At 36.5% G+C, this 11454-nt stretch overlaps 1 protein-coding gene across 2 annotated transcripts; it reads right to left on the bottom strand.

Annotated features, from left to right (window-relative positions):
- Window positions 1-275: 275 nt before the first annotated feature.
- On the bottom strand, window positions 276-8131 carry LOC143846412 (inactive glucose-1-phosphate adenylyltransferase small subunit 2, chloroplastic-like). 2 transcript variants are annotated; one of them, XM_077354846.1, is made up of 9 exons: window positions 7788-8131; window positions 4115-4405; window positions 2933-3202; window positions 2261-2425; window positions 1683-1786; window positions 1467-1578; window positions 1167-1265; window positions 954-1079; window positions 276-531 (listed from the first exon to the last, which is right to left on the bottom strand). In XM_077354846.1, the coding sequence occupies exons 1-9, from the start codon at window positions 7971-7973 to the stop codon at window positions 415-417; spliced, it is 1470 nt and encodes a 489-aa protein (XP_077210961.1). In that variant the 5' UTR covers window positions 7974-8131; the 3' UTR covers window positions 276-414. The 2 variants fall into 2 exon arrangements, with proteins under 2 accessions (XP_077210961.1, XP_077210962.1); XM_077354847.1 differs by lacking the exon at window positions 4115-4405.
- Window positions 8132-11454: the final 3323 nt, after the last annotated feature.

The following is an 11454-nucleotide window of genomic DNA, read 5'->3' as shown; positions in this document are numbered from 1 at the left end:
CCTGGACAAACTATTACCATAACAAAATCGATGAACAACGGACAAAATAGTTTCAATATAAACTTATCCAAGAAGGATAAATAATTAGAATTAGAATTGTTCATTTTTTTATTGAAGCGAAAAGGAATGAATGAAAGAGTTTGTAAAGCCAATTTCTAGAATAGATTATCTAACCTAGGATTTTTATTCCTGTGGTGAACAGTGCCAATATGTTTCTTTTATCGAAATTGAAAGAAAAAAAGATGAATGCTAATATCACTTTCTCAAGTCGCAAAAGAAGACTTCATGATGCTGGTGTTAGGGAAACCATTTGTACTTATTATACTCATATTTTTGTTCTCATTTAAAAAATCATTATAATTTTTTCGATATCCCGCATACAAGAGACATGTCTCACTGTGCGCGGTTTGACACTCATAAAATGCTGCCATCTGGGATCACTGCGCTCCTTAGAACAATGACTATACCCTCACTGATTATGTACCCATAAGCTTCTCTATCCCCTTCTTTGACATTGTCTATGTTCACAATCTACAAAAAAAAAAAATACAATTAGCATTAAAACGTAGAAAGAAAACATACATTAAAAAAAAGAAAAAAAAAGAACAAGCATTATTCTATGATAATCTAGGTAGCAGAAATATGCAAACATGGAAAATGAGATCAGAAATTATGGCATTAATTTGAAAGGGTAATCTGCTATTGTTTTGAAAATCTTTGTAGCAGGATCATGGTGTTACTTCAGAAAAACTGAAATTCATGACAGCAAAAACAGTGTAGAGATTAGATTAGCAGGGTTTGACATTATCTGAATCTTGAAGTGGGTATGTGTTATTGTTTTGAAAAATCTGTAAATCAAGGATTTTGAGCCATGAACAATCCTAGTTAGAGCCCACCCTTGGACTCTCCTTTTGAAATGTAAGTATAGAAGATGGTTCTGCAAAAATCAGTACCTTAACATTTTTGCCGATCCTTGCATTTTTATCTACTATTGCCTTTCTAATGTGAGATTTCTCTCCAATCCCAATGGGAATGTCCATGGAATGCTTCTCAGTCTTGCTCCTTTGTACCTTATCAGTCTGCCGAGAACAGAGACAAGCATGATGAATGGAAAAACAAAGATTAATTATAGAAAAAAAAGTAAATGATAGGTAGAGTCTCCCTACTTCATAAATATCAGTACCCATGATCACAGAATCTTCGATCACTGCCCCATCTCCAAGCAACGTGCGCATGCCAATCACAGAGCCCGTGATCTTGCACCTCTACTCTTGATCGAGTCAGGAAAAATTCAGTATATAAGCAAGGAACTTTTCTAAATAAAATGAAGTTTTCACTTCTTCTGAACTCAAACATGTCAAAAAAAAAAAACAAAAAAAAACCCGCGTATATCAAATTGGGAAGATCATACGAAGATAACTTAAAATTCCTGTATGCGAATTTCGTTGACAAAAGAAGTTACCTACATTAAAGATACAACCATCTCCAATGACGCTATCCGTTATGATAGCATCTGTTATCATTGTAGGTGGTAGATATCGTGGCAAAGTGTAGACTGGAGAATCTCTGTCATGGAATCTGCTTTCATAACAAGGTGTTAGTTGGGGTAATCAGTAGAGGCGAATATTTATTAATGGGTGCAACTGATTAGTAGTTAGTTTTCAAAGTTATAGAGCACTGACTTAAAGCCTGAGGCAATTCTCCTTGTGATTTCCATGTTGGATTGGTAGTAGGCTTCAATGGTTCCCATATCCTCCCAATATCCATCATGTATGTAAGACTGAACCTGGTCCATGATCAACTGGAGAATGTATCATTTATTCCTTTTTTTGGGTTGAGTTGGAGAATGTATCATCGCCACCACCCTTTCAGCTATTCTTTACTAAAAAGAAATATGAGAACAGAACAAACGTTTCTATTTGGAATATCAAACAATACCAGTAGATGAAATATATTCAAACTTATATATACTTTCAGACTCTACACAGACAGACAAAGAAGCTTATGAAAGGGACTTCAGATTAAACAAAAAAAATAGCAAAGTGACAAAAATATGTAAATATGAGTAATGCCAACAAATATGGGAATGTTAAATTAAGGATTTATTCTCATTGATGGCATCGACATGTATCCAATGTGGGTTGTTTGACATGGCAATTGAATAAAAAAATGAGTGGAAAATCTTCTCCATTATAGTTGAAGAAAGTAAGGAAATTAAAATAGATAAAAAAGCAAAGCAAGCATCCCTGGTAGTGTTAACCTTCATTCCCATGGAAATTGCACCAGATATTACTTCGCTTCCAAAATCATTAGCCTTAGGGAAGTACTCTGTCAAAAGCTTGATCATCGCATCTCTATTTATGGCACATAACCCCATGCTCGCAATATAATAAGAATCATCCATTGATTTGTTTGTTCTTTCCACCTAAATTTACACACCAAAAAAAAAAAAAAAAACAGTTACACCATTATATGATAATATGTCAATAAATGAACAGGCATATTATCATTCTGTATGCTCGTTCATACACGTGATACACAACAAAACAGAAACTAAAACTAAACAGGAAGATACAAATAAGAAAATTGAAAAAGAAAGCATTCATGGATCAATTTTCATAGAAGAAATTTAATCCTAATTTTCTATTTTATTGTATTTTCTTAACTCAAAGAACCACAACTCTCATCTTCTTTTTCCTGTCTCTGTCATTAGATAACAAGATGTAAAAAACTCGTATGGGTGTGGCTCTTTGGCTTAAAGTCATGTGTATGCTCCCCATTGAGGCGAGTTCGAATCCCCCGGGCTTATCCGATGTGTGTGGTTTACAGGTGATTGCGCACATCCGTAGGGAATAGTCCCACCCTTAAAATTGGGGTGGGGATACCCTATGTCATCACAAAAAAAAGAAAAAAAAAAGATGTAAAAGCTTACTTCCATGGGTTTCCATAGCTCCTTCTCAGGCTTCTCTTTGAATTCAAGAACTTTGTTTTCAGCATTTACTTTTAGAATACCAGAAGCCGGATTTTGGTTCCTTGCAGCATACGAAACAGCAACAGTAATATCAGCATTGTTACTTCGATGAGCCTGTATAAGTTTTTGGTAATCCATTCGGTAGAGGTGGTGACCGGGAAGTACTAGAAACTCTCTTACTGGATGCTCCTCCAGTACCCACAAGCATCTTCTAACAGCATCAGCACTACCCTGAAAAAAGTTAAATACATTAAAAACAAAACAACAAATTCAGTAAGCTTGAGAACTTTGAGAAACATACATGGAATTAGAACAATTCCATACAAAACTGAGCATGCTGCAAATATAATCCAAACAGAGTTAGTCTTGGTATCAATCACTTTAGTGTTATTAATCATGCTAATGGGACATAATCAGAGAATAACATTCTGCTTGAAAATGGGTTCTATCAGTTATCTCCATAAACTACAAAGGAAATTCTTTTGGAAAATTCTTTTCAAGAATATGATCAAGAACCATGTTTTGACAAGATTTCAGAAGGAAAAAAAAGGAAATTAATTGTGATTCTTTGTTGGTCTCTGTCAGAGATGGAGACATGGTCCTTTTTCAAATCCAATTTACGACACATACAAACTGTTGTATGTTAATAATGATAGTTACATTGTTTCTTAGTCACAACTTCAGATTAGTCTAAAAATAAAAGAAATGCTCTGTCTCACAATGCTTAAAAAGGTTGGAGTTGTGGTGAAGGATAAAAACCCGCAAATTTTCATGAGAATTATCAGGGAGACAATTAATGAGGTTGTAGTTGGTAATGAATGTGAGACATAGCTTTCTGAAGATGTGAGGGATCTTGTCTTACCCTGAGCATTATCTGCTCATGTATAAAAACATACTTTATTTAAATAGAGCTACTTTAAAACTATATAAAGATAAAAAAAATTAATGCCTTGAAAGCATGGCCATATCAACATGTCTCCAACATGTGCCAGAAACTTTTGAAAAAAATGTGGAGTTCTGTAAAGTACACAAAAGCAGAAATGAAATTAATTTTAATATTTCTCTTCTATAGTAAAAAGAATGATCTTTTGGATTTTTTTTTTGGAAAAATGGAAAGAAAATTGTGCTTTTGACAGTACAAACCTGAAACCAACCCTGCTCTTCGGGGCTCTGATAAGCAGCTAAAACCTCCACGAACCCCTCCTTCCCTAGGCCAACCCTAGAATAAGCTCTTGCTAGATGAGAGTTAAGGGAGGTGGAGTTGAACTGAGTGAGAGCATATATCTTATTGATGTTACTGTTAATGCAGTTGCTCACAACAATGTCAACTAGCCTGTAATTTGCTGCTATAGGAATAGCACCTTCTGATCTACTCTTCGTTAATGGATAAAGCCTCGACCCAGTCCCATCTCCAAATATGATTGCTGCAACACTCTGTGAAAAATCGCATATAAATACATTCCAGTTTAATTGTTGTTGGTGATGTTTAGGTGCTGATGAAAAATTGAAGTGGCGGTATCACTGTCGCTGGCTGAATATTATAGTATTGAGAGAGAAACATAGAAGTAGGAAAAGAATTTTAAATTTCATTGTTAATCCAGAAATATTGTGTGAGTTTTGTGAATCCAGGTTGTAAGAATTCAGAAAGATTCAGGAAAGTTATGTGGAAATTGGAGAGTAAACTTTTGGAAAGTTTAAGTTCTGCAATTACAGTAGTAGGAAAATATTGTACGCCGCTTTGTTGATTATCATAGAAAGATTATGAAAAACATGTTGAATATGTTTTAGGTTTTCAAGAGGGATTCCTTTTATAAGGTTCCAATTCGCATTTTGTTATTCTTTGCTTTTGGATTTTGAAAAGTTTTGTAAGAGCAATTTTTTCAAACAAATCCTTTGTGAGCATTGATTTTGCTCAACTAGATTTTAATCCCACTTTGGAAAGATAGTTTTTCTTTCATTTGAAAGGAACCCTTATCCTTTATCTTTGTTGGGAATTCCTAAGCCGCTATGCTCAAGGATCAATGTAAAGCATTGATTTCTCTCTTGAATTTTGATTGGGTCGTGCTTCCTCTCATAAGGGTACGCAAAATTTTGTGTAATCTCTTGGTTTGAGTAGTCCTCATAGTTAGTGGTTACTCTCTCTGAGGCATATAATTTGTGTCTCCTTTAGAATTGTGTACTAGCCAACTCGCCCCGAGAGTGCAAATACACACCAAACGCTTTTGAAGAATTATAATAGCCTTACAATGCTGATTTCCTACTTTCGACCAGCTAACTTTCACTGAAAGTTGCGAGTCTTTGATTGAATATTTGGATTTTAATTTTCACTGTTTATGGGTTTGATTAGACCAAGTTGATTTGATCTGGACTTATCCTATTAAGTGTCTTTTGACGACCTTTGGCTCTAATAGACTTCCTACTTATAGGTTTGTCAATATCAGATTGCTTCATACTGATTTAGGTCTATCTAATCACTGGGATAGAAAAATAGAGAGAACTCTTCTGGTCTCTAAATTACTTGTAAAACTAAAGAAGGACTTCAAAAATTTTCAAGGAATTAAAATAAAGGAGAATTAAGTACACTAATCCTTATTGGTAGTGCAAACCAAATCAAGGGTACATATTGAGTCTAGCATGGTTGAATCTCAGAGATACTGTTGCCTAAGTTCCTTGTAAATTGGGAAATCCACATATCTTTGAGAAGCGACTTTAGTAGTGCACTCCTATGCTAAGATTCAAGATTATCGTCATTCTGCAACCTTTGTTTGTAATAAATCAGACAGTCCATCAACAAGGATGGGAGATTGGGAGGCATATCAACATCAACATATCTGGGTCAACAAAAACATTGAAAATGAGAGATAAGTCGAATAGGTTAACAACAAAGAAACAGATAGAATGGAACATCCGTCCAACTGACGAAGTGCAATGACAGAAGACTCTAGTGTTTAAAAACTCCTTGACTCGACAAGGAACTCCCCCGAGTCGACTCCTTTTTGCCTTGGCCGCGTTCCGCATTGCACCACATCCGCATTCCGCGTTTTGCCCTACATAGTCATTAAACTCCTTCGACTCTCCCAAGTTATGACCGCGTCAACCGCGTTGTTGGCTGCGTCCGCGCCGAGTCGACAAGGATTTTTCCTGGCCGCGTTCCGCGTCAAATCCGCGTTTTTAAACACTGCTCTCGGTCCATCTCAATGTGAAACTTGCTAAAGACCACTGAACTCATACTCTGTAATTTCACTCTGTAACTTCAAATAAAGAATTATACTGAAAACAGAGAACCGCGTTTGAAAATGATCCATGTAGACGAACCCAACTAGTGTCAGGATTAGACTTAGACAATTTGAGCTGGGTAGATTCTTTCACCTTCTTCATGAAAAATTTCTAAAGGATTCATTAGCCGACCCAACTAGTTTGGGACAAAGGCTTAGTTTAGTTGAGTTGAGTTGAGTTGAGTTTAATGAAAACAGAGAAGCGGTTTTGCATATGAGCTAAAATAAATGAAATAATGACTTACGGACCAGATATAACAAGAGTCTTGATGAAATTGGAGGACTACCAAGAAAAGATGACCCATCTAGGAATCAAGAAAAAAATTGCCCAGAAGATTGCAAAAATTATTTACCGAAGGAATCAATAACATTTGAGATTCAGAATGTTGGGAATCTGATGCAGATGCGACAGACAGTAGAATCCATGGAAGCTTCAAAGGTGGTCTATGAAGATTATGCACCCAGGCCAAGAAAATTCTTTACAACAACTAATTTTCTTCATCCAAAAAAATTCCACAGTAAATATTCAGAAAGATAAGAAAGAAACTTCATTTCTTTGTTTGGCATTGATTACCTCTTTACCTCTGAAGTGTGTTGGACCCGGGTAGAACTCACCCTTAAAAGCTAGCCCATTAAGGGGAGGGTGCCCACTGCCCAAGTCCTTATAAGGGGAGATTGTCCCACGCAAAAGCAAAGGTCGCACATTGAAAAAGTGAATGGATGCGGATGGGCTTACAATGACTTGGGCACCCTTCCCTTAACCGCTAGTTTTTAAGGGTGCGGTTCTACCTGGGTCCCAACAAAGTGCACTTACAATCCTCTTCTTTTAATGTTCGTTATCTCTTTCAAGAATAAAAGAAAGAAAAGTCATGAGCGTATTTGATAATCAAGAACTATTCCAAAATGAAAATGCTGACAATTCTACAACCATTTTGACTATGCGTTGAGAATGGGACGAACTCACCTTGTTTTATATGTTTGAACTAGCTGTCAAAGGTTACTACAAGGCAATCAGGAAAGTGTAAACAACGTGAGTTCGTCCCATTATCAAAACATGGTGGCGAGATATCGGTCCCCTTTTGAAAAACTGCATAAAGATGTTGAATTCCCGAGTAACGGATTTCAAAAAAAGAAACCCATTTCATAATTCAAGCTGATACACACCACCATGTTTTTATAATTGCACTAACTCACCTTGTCTTTTATTACTTATATAGCTGTCATATGTTTATTGCAGTTCCCAAAAAGCTCTCAAAGCCAATTAAAAGAAAAAAGACAAGGTAAGTTAGTGCAATTGTCAAAACATGGTAGTGCCAGTATGTGGGACATCTTGTCCCCCATTCTTACGGGTGTATCTCTCTAGCTACCGGTGTATGGGGGAAATCTTGTCCCCTTCTTACGGGTGTATTTCTAGCTATGGCATTCTGTAATGGTTCTGTATGGGGGACATCTTGTCCGCTTTACTGATTTATAATAAAATTCGTTACCTTCAAAAAAAAAAGTTATCATTACCATGTATAAATGCATATAATATAACAGACCTGATTCAATGGAGGGCAAATTGACACGGGAGATTCAGATTGCCATGAATTGGATATGAACAAGCCAGTAGACGCAGTACATTGTAGCTTAGACATCGATTTATGGGGACCGTGAAATGGGCTGTGGATGGGAAACTTAGTTGTGGGAATTGTAGGAATAGGGATGGAAAACTGCAAAACCACCATGGTAAAAGAAAGAAAAGAATGCCTTGTGAAATTCTTTGTTAGTTTTCTCTCCCTCACCTTTCTTTCTCTGTATTTGGTGGTTCAGAACTTGAAAGAAAAGAAGAGAAACAAGATGAATATGTAGCTTTCTTCTTCTTCATGGCTACTGTCAGCTTGGCTTCTTCACTCAACGTAAACGTATAAAGAAGCATACCAATAAAAATAACTAACATATGGAATTTTTTTTTTTTTTTTTGATGGGTAAACATATGGAATATTCCAAAGTCAATAACGGCTGTCATATGTCTTTCATTTTTTAGATTTTATTTCTTTAATTTTTTATGAGATTTCTCATTCCTCAACATAGTTTAAAAAAACGCAGCTTAAAACTCGTTTTAATAGTTTCTTGTTTAAAACTTTGTTTTTAAAACCCGTTTTAAACATACTAAACACATTTTTTGGCCAACTTTCCAACTTTACCCCTACTATAATTTGTAAACTACAAAATTTTAAATGCATTTTTTTTGTGTTTTCATTTTTTAATACATTTTTTTGAACCAGAACCGTATTAAACATGAATTTTTGCCCTCCCGTTTTATTGCCGAATCACGTTTTCCTAACAACGCTCAAGAATGTGTTTAGTAAGCTTTAGTTTTGAATAATTTTGGGAATTGATATTGATAGGGCTGCAACTCGAGCCGGGTTTTACCCGACCCACATCGACCCGACCCGAAAATAACCTGGGTCGGGTTCAGGTTTCATGGGTTTCAGGTCGAGCCGGGTTGAGCATTCAAAAGCCCGCATGAATCTCGGGTCGAGCCGGGTTTGAAGGGACCCGACCCGACCCGACCCGAGTTACATAAGTTATAGTATGTACATTTTTTTTTATTGTTAGTTACAAGTTAAAAGTGAAAACCCACGCAGCCACTGTTATTGTATGTGAGTGTAATTTCTGCTTCTATGAGTTGAGTTGATTCAAGCGTTTGATTCAGCATTGTTTGATTGTAATTACAACATTGTTTGATTACGGCATTGTTTGATTCAAGTGTAATGTGAGTGTAATTACATCATTGTTTGATTCAAGTGCAATGTGAGTGTAATTTCTACTTCTATGAGTTGAGTTGCCTTGCCAAACAAGAATTTTCCTTAAAAAATTGCGTCGACGTGAAAAAACCCGACCCGACCCGACCTGAGATTTATCATGGGTAGGGCCGGGTTTGGGAATTGTGGGTTTTCCGAAAAAAAACCCGACCCGACCCGACCCGAGATATTTCTCGGGTAGGGTTGGGTTCTCCAAAACCCGACCCGCCCGACCCGAGTTGCAGCCCTAGATATTGACATCCTTAAATTAAACATTTGCCACCATATTTGATTTATCTTATTTAATTGTTACTACTTGTATACATAAGAGGAAAATTAAATTGGTGTCATGGATAATTTTAAGGGTGTCTATTTGAGCCCTTTTTTCAACATCAAATTTGGGAATTAGTGGAATATCTTGCTTATTTTCACCTTAAATAAAAAAGCTCTAACAAATTTATTTAAGTTGAGGAAAAGAAATGGCCACGTTGTCTAAAATATTTTAGTGAAAGAAAAGAGATGTACATGTACAAAGATGAGACAGTGATATTCCTTTCCCAAAGTAGAAGGCATTTGGTTTGGAATGGAGTCATCTCCAAGGTAAGTATGTCTCCCACATGATTGGTAAATACCACTTCTTTTCCTTTAAATGGTTAGTCGCAGCGCATTTTGGTCACCTTTGGAGGATTTAAAAATCACCCGTTAGTGGGACGGTACTTTTTTTCGAGACCTCTTAAATACACACTTAGTTGGAATTATTGAAAGGTGCGAACTTGAAGTCCGGATTTACATGTAAAAATCTCACTTTCAATGTTCACCGGAGGTGAAACTTGAAGTCCGTGATAAAGAACGAAAAAGAACTCATAAGGAGGTGAAACTTGAGGTATGCTCTCTCTCTCTCTCTCTCTCCCATTTTTGTTTAGGGTTTTTTTTTCTTTTCTTCCATCATCATCTGCTTCCACTTAGCAATCGCTATTTTCGTTTGGGATTTTGTGAATTTGATATGCTTTGATTTTCATCACTATTTTGATGCTTTGGGTTTAATTGGTTCTAGGTTTATACCCAGGGGCGGAGGCACATATAGCCTGAGGGGGGCCATGGCCCCCCATTGACTTGCAAAATCCCTTTTTGAGGGTATTGAAAAATCTATTTTATTACAAAAATCTAGTAAGCTGCCCCCCCCCCCCCCCCCAATGACCAATGCATGCATTGTGTAAGTTAATCTGGCCCCCCAAGTGTCAATCCCTCCCAAGTGTCAAATCCTGGCTCCCCCACTGTTTATACCCTAGCTTCTTTTGGGTTTAATCCCTTTTTACTTTTTGTATGCTTTTTTATTCTCTTTAATCGTTCTGTATTTTCTGCAAACTTTTATACTTTGATTTCCTAGTTGCAGCTTGCATGATTTATCCTTGATGTGGTGTGTTGGGCTAACAGAAAGTTCTCTCATTTCTTGGAGGACTATCTTGACGCTTGATGAGGTTTGGATGTAGATAGTCGATTGTCTAGTTTATGTGGGAGTTCCCATTTTTTAATCTAGGACTCAATACCACTAGAAGATCTCGGTAGAATTTCTACTTAGCAAGGAGCTCTATGGGTATATTTTGGTACATTTCTATGTTTCTTGCAAAGATTTAAGGTGCTCAACAGTTAAAAAAATTAGTGGATACGCAACAAAAACGGCTATATAATCAGGTTTTTTACCCTCATTCCATTGTTAATGCAAACAAATGAATTATTTATCTGTCTCAAAGTATTCCTTCTTGTTGCCATGTCTTTTCTACTCTTGTGTTCTCAGCTTTCTTTCTCTATGATTTGATGCAAGCAACCGAGTTCTGGGTACTGCCCACTTTTTTTGATGATCCGAACCGTTCATTTGTTTGGGCACAAAGTAAATAGGTTGTGCCCCAAAAATTATTTCCATAGGATGATCCTAACCCTCCGATCTGAACTGATCTGAATATGGAGATTTCCAAAAATCATTTATGGAATTTTCTACAGATCGGAGGGTTAGGATCATCCTATGAAAATGATTTTTGGGGCACATCCTATTTACGTTTTGCCCAAACAGATGAACGGTTTGGATCATAAAAAAAAAGTGGGCCGTACCTACTTTTTTAGACTTCACGTGTTTTCACGGCCACCCATCATATAAATTCTCTATCTATCTACAGTCAATGGTAGCTTTATGTGATGAACCTAGTTCAATAAAAAAAATTTAAAAAATAACTTCGATCCTAATTAGAAATAAAGAATCTGCATACACAATAGAACTCAGATAATAATATGGTGTGGATCAATCCAACATATGGCCTATCAAATCGACAGTCTGGATCAATCAATGGTGGGGCACAAGATCAATCCAACATATGGCCTATCAAATCGACAGTCTGGATCAATCAATGGTGGGGCACAAGATCAATCC

Source organism: Tasmannia lanceolata, unplaced genomic scaffold, assembly GCF_043159265.1.
Source record: "Tasmannia lanceolata isolate RefF3 unplaced genomic scaffold, GAP_Taslan_0.1 ptg000015l, whole genome shotgun sequence".
Lineage (NCBI taxonomy): Eukaryota > Viridiplantae > Streptophyta > Magnoliopsida > Canellales > Winteraceae > Tasmannia > Tasmannia lanceolata.
Note: the sequence above shows the minus strand (reverse complement) of the source record. Positions and strands in the feature narration are given on the sequence as shown.

What these genes read in the sequence shown, in the direction of transcription:
- LOC143846412 (XM_077354846.1), bottom strand. Translation starts at nt 7,973, where the DNA reads ATGGTGGTTTTGCAGTTTTCCATCCCTATTCCTACAATTCCCACAACT. An exon ending in AGAATTGCCTCAGGCTTTAA is followed by an intron (nt 1,579 to 1,682) that starts GTCAGTGCTCTA and finishes TTATGAAAGCAG; the next exon opens with ATTCCATGACAGAGATTCTC. An exon ending in TGGGTACTGATATTTATGAA is followed by an intron (nt 1,080 to 1,166) that starts GTAGGGAGACTC and finishes TGTTCTCGGCAG; the next exon opens with ACTGATAAGGTACAAAGGAG.